An 11,638-nucleotide genomic window follows, 5' to 3' on the forward strand; every position below is an offset into this window, starting at 1 on the left:
TTATGCATATTTCATACAAAATAACAAAGTTAATGTGTTCATTTATTGAAAATGCAACAAAGTTCATGTGTTCACATTCTCAAATTCAATAGTTAATTCATACAAAATAACAAAGTTCATGTGCTCACATTCTTAAATTAACTAGCTTATTTCACTAACTACATTTCACAATCACTAATTAGGTGTGTCTGCGCTTGCATTTTCAAAGTTCATGTGTTCATTTTCAAAGTTCATATGATTTTTACTAAGTCACTAACATGCACATTTCTTTATCACATAGTAATAAAAAAAGAAAAAAAATAAATCAAGAATCTCACCTTGGCTCGTTTGGGGAGGAGGCCGCCGGCGGGCCGAGGCGGGCATGGGCTGAGGCGGCCTGCCGATCTAGAGTGGAGGAGGAGGAGGAGGAGGAGGAGGGCACGGGCGGAGGCGGAGGCGGAGGCAGCCCGCCGATCTGGAGAGGAGGAGGAGGATGAGGAGGAGGAGGAGGAAGAGGAGGACGTGGAGCTGGCGGCGGCGGAAAGGAGGAGGAGGCGGCGGCGCAGATCCGTGGCGGGGAGGAGGAGGAGGAGGAGGTGGCAAGGGGAAGGGGAGGAGGCGGTGGCGGCTCAGATCTGCTGCGAATAGGGGATTTGGTACTAGTGATAGGATTCCTAGAGATCAAATTACTTCTTGTCACCCTAGATTGCAAACCCTACTAGTGATAGGATTTGCTAGGTATAGGTCCTCTCTTGTGTTACTAATTTAAAGTATTTGTGTTTTTATTTCAAACCGCCTATTCACCCCTCTCTAGTCGGTATCCTAAATCCTACAAGCGCTTACCTTGATATCGACAAATTAACAAACAAAATAATTCTAAGCCATTAAGCTTGTGTTACAAATTGACAGGTCTAGAATGGCCTAATAAATGTGGGCACGGCAACGCGGCGCCGAGTTCTTGCAGGAATAGAAAAAAAAAATTATGCCTGCCTCCATACAGAACAAGTACTCATGATAGCGGTATCAATAAATGATATGCTAGCCTTAAATAAAATTATTGTACATCTAGCAGCTTCTTAGTGACACCATATTTGTGATTATCAAATGACAATGCAAAATTGGTGAGTCTACCCAAGTTTGTGATCATCAGGTTCACACAGGCCCGTATTGGATGGTCTGCGTCATGATTTGGGCAGATCCGACGGTTATCCCGAGTTTCCGTTCAGATTTAAGGAGATTAGATGTGTAGTTTGTACTTTGTACACACAAAGGATATTCAATTTTGTCTGAATTTCAAAAAATATGCCTGTGCATGAGGATACTCACAAATCATACTACTAGCACTATCAAAAAATATAGCACTATTCAAACTATCACCCTATCTTTTAATGTCATACTCATGTGACATTGTCTTCAGACACAACAATACTGCATGTCTGCATCCAAACAGAAGTGCATCATGAACCTGTGAGCTGACCCGACCCAGCTAAGACACCAGAAATGACATTGATTTTATTCCAGGAAAAGAATGGAAGGCAATCGCAGTTAGCTTTGCTCTTTCGATTCTTCAAAATTCAACACTATTTACAACACTGCACAAGGCTGTACAATAAGAGCGATGACAAGCGAGAGGAATGATGTACATTTTCGACAATGGTGATCAGAGAGTCAATCTAGGCGGGTCACTTTGGCAGAAAGGGCAGCCGAGAAAAACTTGAGCCGCCACCGTTCTCACTGACAATCAAATCTGATCCAGTTTGCTTAGTGGGCTTTAACCCTCGACTGTCTTTACTAGAACTTTTCTTGGTTATTTTCACTGGAAGGATCTGTAACCTCGAATTGGAGTCAGTTCCGAAGGTTTCAGCAAGCAGCTGGTAGCTCTCAACAAGCTCTAGTTGCCGAGCAACTATTTCTGAACATCTTGGGAGGAGCTCAACTGGCTCCCCGCCTGGAATTACAATGTACTCGATTGCAAGCCGGGCCTCCTGCATGTGTATAGAGAGTATAATGTTATTATTTTAGTGTTTAGAAGCTTCAACTTCCATGAACTGGATCAAAAAAAAAATCAGATACATAGTTTTCATTATTAATGTATTAGTAGAGTATCAGAATAAAGTAATACTTCAATGACAGCATGTACAAACCATTCTCATTATGGAAATAAAATAGGTAGTATGAATAAGGATTAGCCGTGTAGTCGACATCTTATAGAGGCTTAAGGAAAGATGAAATGAGAAAATAATGTTCAATCAGGATGGGAGATCATATTACTTCCACAGGGCAATCAATTTAAATTGGAACCTAATTTTATTTTAAGTTATCTTCAGAAGCAATCATGTGGTGAAGTGGTTACCTCCAATGCATCAATTTCCTCCAACGATGGCTTACGTTTCGGAGCATCATCCTCAATCTCTATCTCGCCCTCCATAACATTAGGTTGCTTATGTGATGGTGAACTGTCCCTTCCAACAATCATTCTGACAGCCTTTACTATCTGGGCCATTGTATTAGACTGCCATATAAAATAAAAACAGAAGTCTGTTAATACAAGAACAGTCAGGGTAGATAGCACAAAATGAGTGGATCATGCGATGACCTTAACGACAAATATGGGAAGCTTGTGGTATTTGGCAACATTGTGAATCCAAGGATTCTGTTTCATTTCAGAACTTGATGCAAGAATCACATCAGCTGCTCCAATGTCATCTGTTACATCTAATTCATCATCAAAACCCACCACTGTTGCTACTTGCAATATATCAGCTTCTGAAATCTGGAAGCAGGGAAAAGAAATATCATGAGCATTTTGTTTATCAGCTGCATTATAATTACATTATTAAAATACGATAAGATTCATGAACGTGACCAGCATCAAAGGCCATTCAGGTAATATCAAGTGTTGAGGGGTACAACAAAGTAAAGCCAACAACCCATGTGTTCCATATCATCTCTTACCTGGTATGTGTATACACGGACTAGAGACTTTCCAGGCACAGATTTCTTGCCTTTTGGTTTCCTTGAAATAACAAAATCGTCACCAAAGTTATCATCTGATGGCACACTCTTGCTTTTTGCTTGACTGGAGGGAGCGAAATCATCTCCGAAGTTGCCTTCAGATGACATTGTTCCGGTGACCAACTGTTCCTGATATAATGGCAATTGTTCTATTTCATATTCTCTATCAGGTATCACCAACGGCATTTCTGGCTCGGTAGACTTATTGTGCATCTTGCGAGCTTCAAACTTAGGATGTTTCCCTGTATCAGGGATAAACATAAAGTGAATTGAAGGACACACACCATAGGAAATAAGAAATATAACCTCAGATCTTTGGAGGCCAAAAGATTTCAGTGAATCCTTCTAATTCAGGCACTGACCCAGGAGGTTTAACTGCTAAATAATTGAGCAGTTACCTGCAAGAATAGCGTCCACCGTAGTTTCTAACTTGTGGTGGACTCGGCATTCAGTCTTTGATATTATCTCAACAGCGCATGAAAATGTTGGGGGACCTTTTCTCTCAAGAATAGTTTTCTGGACTTTCCTCCTTTTTGCTTCCTCATCACCAAGAGTCACACTCTACATAACAAACTTAAGATTATTATTTCCACTAATAGAATATCCAAGTCATTTTAACAGTTGAAATAGGGTAAAATGTTACAAGGTTTCACATCTAAAATATGATATAGACAAATTTGAAAAAAATGAGATATACTGGGATCACCATGGTTTAGAATCTAAAACTGCACTAAATCTGCCATGCCAAGCTACATCACTAACTGATTGACTATTGCACTTTAATGACCATCAGAAAGATGCTAAGTTTCAACAGCATACAAATCAATTCAGTAAACAAGAAGAAATGCACCTCAATCCCACCAACGAGCATTTGCAAGCAAGGGTTTTTTATTATGCTCTCAATTGTCACCCCATGAGCAGTTCCGACTAGTTGAACACCTCTCTGAGCAATGGTGCTAGCTGCGATAGCTTCAAGTTCCGTACCAATCTCATCAATAACAATGACTTCCGGCATGTGATTTTCAACAGCTTCAATCATTACCTATAGAAAACAAAATTTCCTTTCTGTCACTACAGTCACTATAGTGAAGCATTTAAGAAAATGATCAAGACAATTCCTCAAGGAAAATATGGAATTGTATCAAAGAACAACTCTGAGAACCTACATTATGCTGCATGGTAACTTTGGGAACTTGCATTCTCCTAGCACGCCCAATGCCAGAGTGAGGTACATCGCCGTCACCTCCTATTTCATTAGATGTATCCACTATAACCACACGTTTCTTACCTTCATCTGCCAAAATTCTAGCTATTTCCCTGTATTATTGAAAGCATAATCAGCAACAGATTATAGCATTAATCAAATTATCATTGATCTTCTGAATTACCATAAATTAATACATATGGGATATGGCTGTCACTACATGGAACCATCTGCTGATCTAGAGAAGCAAAATGCATATTAGGTGATGTACCTGATCAGAGTAGTTTTCCCAACTCCAGGAGGTCCAATCACCAATATTGAACCACCGCTCACCACCAGATCACGGATCATCTCAGCACTACCAGATATAGCTCGACCGACACGGCAAGTCAGGCCTATTATCTGTGCCTTTCGGTTCCGGATTGCACTGATCCGGTGCAAAGAGTGGTTGATCCCAGATCGGTTGTCCTCAGAGAAGTCGCCCACCTGTGAACAGACACAAACAATCCAACTGAGCAAAACAACATCTCCACAACCAAAGGAATCCACAAGATCTGGCTCAAAGCTACTTCGTGCAGATAGGGGATTTTCAATTATGAGATGGCAATATAGCATGCATCATGATCAACCGTTCATCACTAAGGAGCAGCTAGTCCACTTCAAGACACTGGCAGTTACTTATGAGTTATGATCCAGAGGCGCTTTTATGTACAGAGAATTTAGTTCAATTGCTCCAAAAAAAAAATAATAATTTAGCTCATTGGCCTTCTCCAATTTTTTTTAATCAAGGTATATGAAGATGCCTCCAGCAGGCAAAATTAAATCACAGCTCGCACGAACACCTTGGAGACCGCCTGGCGGAGGTCATCGGCGGTGACGGGCTGGTCAGAGATGACCCAGTCCCCGATCGGGAACCTTGCGATCGGGCGGCGGCCGAGGTCCATGACGACCTCCACGAGCTCCCGCACCTCCGGGTGCTGCGCCAGCCCGCGCCGCATCCTCGCGGGCACCACCTCCAGGAACGCCTCCAGCTCGCCCCGGGGCCCCGCCGCCGCCGCCGCCTCGCTCGCGCCAGGCGCCGGCGCCGCGGCGGCGCCCCGCAGCGGCGCGCACAGCCGGTCCCCGGAGGGCCGGCGCACGGGCGGCTGCTGCGGGACCGCCGCGGCGCAGGGCCGCGCCCACGGCCGCCGCCTCGGCGAGGAGCGGCAGGCCGGGCGCGCGCGGAGCGGGGTCGGGTTGAGCACCCTGAGCATGGTGCCGGTGCTGCTGCTAGCTAGTGACGGGTGGGGGTAGCTTCGGGAGGCGGGGAAATGGCGCGCGTGTATATGTAGCGGGCGGGATATTTCGTCGAACTGGTGGCGCGCGCGGGGAGGGGAGGAGCTTGTGGGGAAGACGTGACGGTATCGGAGGAAGGAAGATTCCGGCGGGGTACTGCGACCCACCCGGGCCGGAGCAGAGAGTTCCACCAATGGCGGGGTACTGCGACCCACCCGGGACGTGAGGGACTCTTCCAGGCCGTTAACCCCCGCGCCCTGCTGGGTAGGCGTGGCCCATGGACCGCCAATTTTTAGCATTTTCTTTCGGGGGCAAAAATGAAGATGAAAGCCAGGGGAAATCTCTTTTGCTAATTTAGGAGTATCTTTAAACCATTCCTGTTTTCCGTGTTAACAAAATAAGAAAAAGTTTAAATTACCCCCCTCAACTATAGTTAAAGTCTGTATAACCCCCTAAACTATCGTTTGGTAAGTTGCCATAGTTTGCTTCAGAAAAGCTCTAGAAACGCTCAACACAAGTAAGCGTGCCAAAGTATTTAGCCTATTTGGAGTTTGGAGCCTTTAGTTGAAGATCATAAAGCTTGCATAAATGGAGACGTATAAAATGTGTTGGAATAGAAAGAAGAGGCTCACCAAATATAGTAGTGCTGCTCTTGGAGAACCCAAGCCGTGTAGAGGTTGAGCCTAGCTGAATGTCGTTGTCATCGGTTACTTTTTAGTGTATATGATTGGGTTATTCGTATGGTTCATGTTGGATGTCTCTTGTATAGTTGTATTAGTGTCTTGTTGGTGCCACAATGCAATCTTTTTAATAATGGTAATCTATTTTTTCATTTCACTGAAGCTTTAGTAATAACCTACAATCTCGTGCCTGTTCGTTCAAAAAAAAATAATGACCCACAATGGGTCAGCCAACCAGCCCCATCTTCCAAAATGAAGAGCTTGTCGTCCATAGGCCGTGTCCAGGGGGGTAAGTTAGGAAGGGGGCAGATGCTCGTGGGACTCCAGGCATCAAGTTCTGTGGACGAGAGAGCAGAGGGGTTGCTTTTGGAGATTGCTCTCTCTCCGCCAACCTCTCCCTTTCGCCTTTTCTCCTTGCTTCCGTTCTGGCCCGCTTCAAGGTTTTTCGCTTACTGTTCCAACGCGACAACCGGCTCTCCGAGCTAAACTAGAGGCTCTCCTTGCATGAGCAAGTCGTCTGCATGTCCCCGCAACAAATAGCATGGACGGCAGAATCCCCCATTTCGCACAAACAAAATCTTGAATCCAAAGCACGTGTTGTGCTAAGCGGCATGCATGATAAGCGGGTCCAATAACTAATTTCAATTTAGGTACATACTACCTTGGTTCTAAATTATAATTTGTTTAACTATTTTTAAGCTTTTGGATCACTTGTTTTGTTTAAAAAATTATGCAAATATAGTCAAATTTAAATCGTTCTTAAATAACTTGTACTGCTATAGCAAGTCACAACAAAAAGTGATATTTTATACAAATTTTGAACAAGAGGAGTGGTCAAACTTGAAGGTCAAAAAAGTTAAACGAATTATAATTTAGAATGGAGAAGGGAGTACTATTCTATAAATCAAACCCAGTTGAGCCGGAATGCTCGACTAAATTGACAAAAAGGAAACTATGAGCATTCCACCTCCACCACACTCCCAAACACTTTTTTTTTTTCGTTTCTTGCTCTGCCATCTCCCTTTTTCTGCTCCTGATTGAGTATGTCTACTAATCAACCATCGCCAATTTAGATAGCTCTATCTGACATAATCGAAGTACTCCTCAGTGACTCATACTTGACGTCATAAAAAAATGCCAGTTTGTTTTAGCTTGATTTTGTTGCCCAAAGCCTCAACTAAATACTCCTATAATTGGGGGCAATCCTTTATGATTTGATTTAATGTTGAACTCAGTAGCGAGGGAAATGAGGTTCACATCAAAGTAACTTGACAGGATTAGCAAAACAAGTTGGAAGCAAAAAAAAAATCAATCGGAAAAGGCAAGAAAAAAAAAGCAAATACAAGACAAGTAAAATGCTCACAAGGAGAAGCTGAACGCTCAATTCTGTATTTCTAATTTTCCATGCATGCGAAGTTGGGAGGCATTCCGATGCGATCAGGGTATGCTGACCTGTTGTGCTGCTATTGGTTGCTCGGCGCCTTTCACATTGTCAGTTTCCAAAAGCTGAAAGCTGCCGGCCGCGTGAATGAGAAATCGTGACGTACGTCGCTCCACGATAGGGGCTATTTCGTTACCTTTTCTACTGGTTATAAATTGCTTTTTTTTTGTGTGTGGACTGAAAATGCAATGAATTTGGAGCTATTCATCGTAGAATCCTGGCAATTTCCCACGTACTGCTAAATCTTCACCAGCAGCGAATCGATTTCGCATCTCTCCCACGACTCTATTGATTCGACAAACAAAATGCTTTTTCTATGGCACCATGACTTTGAATTGGCATGCATATCACCCTGAACATTTTCGTGCTCTTTTAAGGACATTTATTCCCTGTATACTGTCACATTAGCAGCTAGTTGGATCGTTTATGACGGTGCTCTTCACTTATTGTCGGTACCCTGTAGTAGGGATACCCACTCTTACTGCAGTAAGGCAGGACCCGCGTAGTTATCCGTAACTGCGTGGAAATGACGGAGTAGCCAGGCCCCACGGGTCAGGCTCTTCCCTCACCAGGCCAACGGCCCCGGACCCGTTCCCCGCCTGGGGATGGGTCCGGAGACGCCACGTGTCTCTAAGAAAGGGAAGCTCCATGTCGACAGCCGAGGCCTCGGACCCCCCGTAGGGGTCCGGGACCTCCTGTGTCCATCCGGACCTCCCGCACTGCGTGGGGGTCCGGAGCCGCCACGTGGCCCGGAGGCACGGGCTCGAGCGCGAGCCTTCCGCTGGAAGACTCGCGCGCCCACTACATTTAATGCAGATGGACAAGGCGTGCTCTGCCGCCGCGGTACGCGAGACAGTCTTTGTCAGGCCTCGCTGTGCACCGCGTATTACCAAGGTGCACAGTGCAGCCGCCTGTGCCGCACCCGCGCAGAGTCCGTCTGCAGCATTAAATGGATACGACGGCACGGCACTTTTCCATCATGCCGCCTACGCCGCAAGCTACACAGCCCGCTTAAGCTACGTAGCAGGCGACGCCACTAGCTACATCTGGCATCGTCTCGACAAGACAGCGCCAGGACATGATGAACGAAGGGCTCCAGGAGCAGGCAAAGGAATCCAGGAGAGAGATCTCCTTTGCCTGCAACGCCATAATGTATGGACAGTACGTCATTTTATACTACATCGTTGGACCCACCTGTCGGGGACCCAACAGCTGTGTATGCGCCCCCCTTGAGATATAAAAGGGAGGCGCTCGCTGTGCACAGGACAATCTCCGGACACACAAGCTCTCGCGAACTCTCTCACTCTCGTGGGAAGGCAATACTACACACAGTGGACGTAGAGTATTACGCTTCGGCGGCCCGAACCACTCTAAATCTTGCTGTGTTCATCGTGTTCTTGAGTGAGATCTAACTAGGACTAGCTAACCCCCCGAGTACACACCCTCTGGGCTAGGGCGGGTGCCTTCCGCCACCCGGCTGTGGTTTGCAGCACCTCGACATTTGGCGCGCCAGAGGTGGATGAACACCACCATCTCTTTCGGGCCATCCGACTGCCCGGAGAATATGGCCAGAGCTGGTGTACTACCTCTAGTCACCGCTCCTGTCAATTCCAACGTAAGGCTCTATCATGTGCTGATTGACGGTGGGGCTGGCCTCAATGTCATCAGCTATGCAGCGTTCAAGCAGCTGCAGATCCCGGAGTCCAAGCTGACTCCCTCTCGCCCATTCTCCGGAGTGAGCCCACACCCGGTGTTCCCTCTGGGGAGCATCACATTGCCGGTCACGTTCGGGACCGAGGAGAACTTCCGCACAGAGAGCGTTCTGTTCGATGTTGCGGAGGTGAACCTCCTGTTCAACGCCATCATTGCCCGACCGGCACTCTACCGCTTCATGGCCATTGCTCATTATGGGTATTTGGTCTTGAAGATGCCTTCCCCTGCCGGAGTCCTCACCGTGCAGGGCGACCGCACCGCTGTCGTCGCTGCAGTTGAGAGACTGCATGCTCTGGCGGCAGAGGCTGCACGTTCCGAGGAGGATCCATCCACCTCGCAACCCAAGGCGCCTGCAAAGGCTCCCAAGGTCCAACCGTCCGATCCGGACCATGTTCCCATGAAGACGGTGCAAATTGGAGCGGACTCCACCAGGACCACCCGCATCGTGGGGAACCTGGAGGAGAAATAGGAAGGCGCGCTCATCGCTTTCCTCCGGACAAATGTCGACGTGTTTGCTTGGGAGCCGTCACAGATGCCCGGGATCCCCAGGGAAGTGATCGAGCACAATCTGAGGATCTACCCCGATGCCACGCCGGTGCGCCAGAAGCCTCGGAAGCAGTCCGTGGAGCGACAGAACTTCATCCGCGAAGAAGTCCATAAGCTCTTACACGCCGGCTTCATCGAGGAGGTCCACCACCCCGAGTGGTTGGCCAATCCGGTCGTCATCCCAAAGGCCAACGGGAAGCTTCGGATGTGCATCGACTACACCAGCCTCAACAAGGCATGTCCTAGAGACCCCTATCCTCTTCCGCGTATCGATCAGATCGTGGACTCCACCTCCGGGTGTGACCTTTTGTCTTTTCTAGATGCATACTCTGGTTTCCACCAGATTCAGATGTCTAGAGAGGATAGGAAGCATACTGCCTTTGTAACAGTAGATGGGCTTTATTGCTACATTGTCATGTCGTATGGTCTAAGGAATGCCTTACCCACGTTTGTACGAGCTATGAACAAAACCTTCTGTAATCTAATTAGAGATATTGTTGAGGTTTATGTCGATGACATTGTGGTCAAGACTAAGGTAGGGTCAACATTAGTGGAGGACCTGTCCCTCGTCTTCGACCGGCTCCGCACCACACGCACGAAGCTGAACCCAGAGAAGTGCATCTTCGGCGTCTCAGCAGGGAAGCTGCTGGGTTTCCTGGTCTCACATCGAGGCATCGAGGCAAACCCAGCCAAGATCAAGGCGATCGAAGCGATGAGGCCTCCTGGCTGCATCAAGGACATCCAGAAGCTTACTGGATCTCTCGCTGCTCTTAGCCGCTTCATATCGAGGTTGGCTGAGAGGGCCCTTCCCTTCTTCAAGCTATTGAGGAGGTCCGGTCCATTTTCTTGGACCGAAGAGGCTGAACAGGCCTTCCAGGAGCTGAAGCAGTACCTTACCTCGCTGCCAGTATTGGTGGCTCCAGAGCCCGGTGAGCCGTTGTTTCTGTATCTTGCTGCGTCTGCGGAGGCAGTCAGCATAGTGCTAGTCGCCGAAAGGACGGAGCAAGCTCGCCAGGGGGACACCAGGGTCTCCCCGGCCAAAGATGGTGAGCCGGACCCCGGACACGGGGGCCCGTCAGCCTCACCTCCGCCTGAAGGCCCAGACCCCGCACAAGGGGGTCCGGAGGAGCCTTGTGCCAGTGGGAACCCAGAGCCGCTGGGAGCCCAAGGACCTGATGTGGTGGATAAGGGCGAGCCGGACCCGGTAACCAGGGTCCGGACCGTCCAAAAGCTAGTTTACTACGTCAGTGAAGTCCTCCACGAGGCGAAGGCCAGGTATCTTGAGACGTATAAGCTTATCTATACAATACTTATTGCGTCCAGGAAACTGCGCCACTACTTTCAGGCACACCGAGTTGTCGTAGTGACCTCTTACCCGTTAAGAGCGATCCTGCACAACTCCAACGCCACAGGCAATATCGCCAAGTGGGCGGCGGAGCTGGCCGAGTTCCAACTGGACTTCCAGCCACACCATGCAGTCAAGAGTCAGATCCAGGCTGATTTCATAGCGGAGTGGACTCCTTCCCCAAGCAATTATGGGGGTCCGGTTGTCAACGCTGGACCCCCGGAGCCGGAAATCAGGGCACCAGTCTTCGCCGAGCCCCACTGGACACTTTTCTTCGACGGGTCCGCCCGCGAAAAGTGGGTCGGAGCTAGTGTGGTCCTCATCGATCCAAACGGAGATCAGCTGAAGTACATGGTGCACCTTGAGTTCAAGGCCACTAACAACATGGCGGAATATGAAGCTCTGATCTTTGGCCTAACACAAGCCCTCTCATTGGGGGT

At 47.8% G+C, this 11,638-nt stretch overlaps 1 protein-coding gene across 1 annotated transcript; it reads right to left on the reverse strand.

Annotated features, from left to right (window-relative positions):
* Positions 1 to 1,489: 1,489 nt before the first annotated feature.
* On the reverse strand, positions 1,490 to 5,628 carry LOC120664623 (protein SEEDLING PLASTID DEVELOPMENT 1-like). Its single transcript, XM_039943904.1, has 9 exons — positions 5,041 to 5,628; positions 4,470 to 4,684; positions 4,161 to 4,311; positions 3,845 to 4,036; positions 3,393 to 3,555; positions 2,935 to 3,236; positions 2,576 to 2,752; positions 2,333 to 2,491; positions 1,490 to 1,964 (listed from the first exon to the last, which is right to left on the reverse strand). Exons 1-9 carry the CDS (start codon positions 5,449 to 5,451, stop codon positions 1,662 to 1,664), a joined length of 2,073 nt encoding a protein of 690 aa, XP_039799838.1. The 5' UTR covers positions 5,452 to 5,628; the 3' UTR covers positions 1,490 to 1,661.
* Between the last annotated feature and the right edge of the window lie 6,010 nt (positions 5,629 to 11,638).

This window comes from Panicum virgatum, chromosome 2K (assembly GCF_016808335.1).
Source record: "Panicum virgatum strain AP13 chromosome 2K, P.virgatum_v5, whole genome shotgun sequence".
In the NCBI taxonomy this organism is placed as follows: Eukaryota; Viridiplantae; Streptophyta; class Magnoliopsida; order Poales; family Poaceae; genus Panicum; species Panicum virgatum.

Bases quoted from the DNA above. Each gene is read 5' to 3' on its own strand.
- LOC120664623 (XM_039943904.1), bottom strand. From the start codon at position 5,451: ATGCTCAGGGTGCTCAACCCGACCCCGCTCCGCGCGCGCCCGGCCTGC. The intron at 4,037-4,160 runs GTAGGTTCTCAG...TGTTTTCTATAG, and splicing joins AAGTTACCATGCAGCATAAT to GTAATGATTGAAGCTGTTGA. The intron at 2,753-2,934 runs GTAAGAGATGAT...CCCTGCTTCCAG, and splicing joins TCCGTGTATACACATACCAG to ATTTCAGAAGCTGATATATT.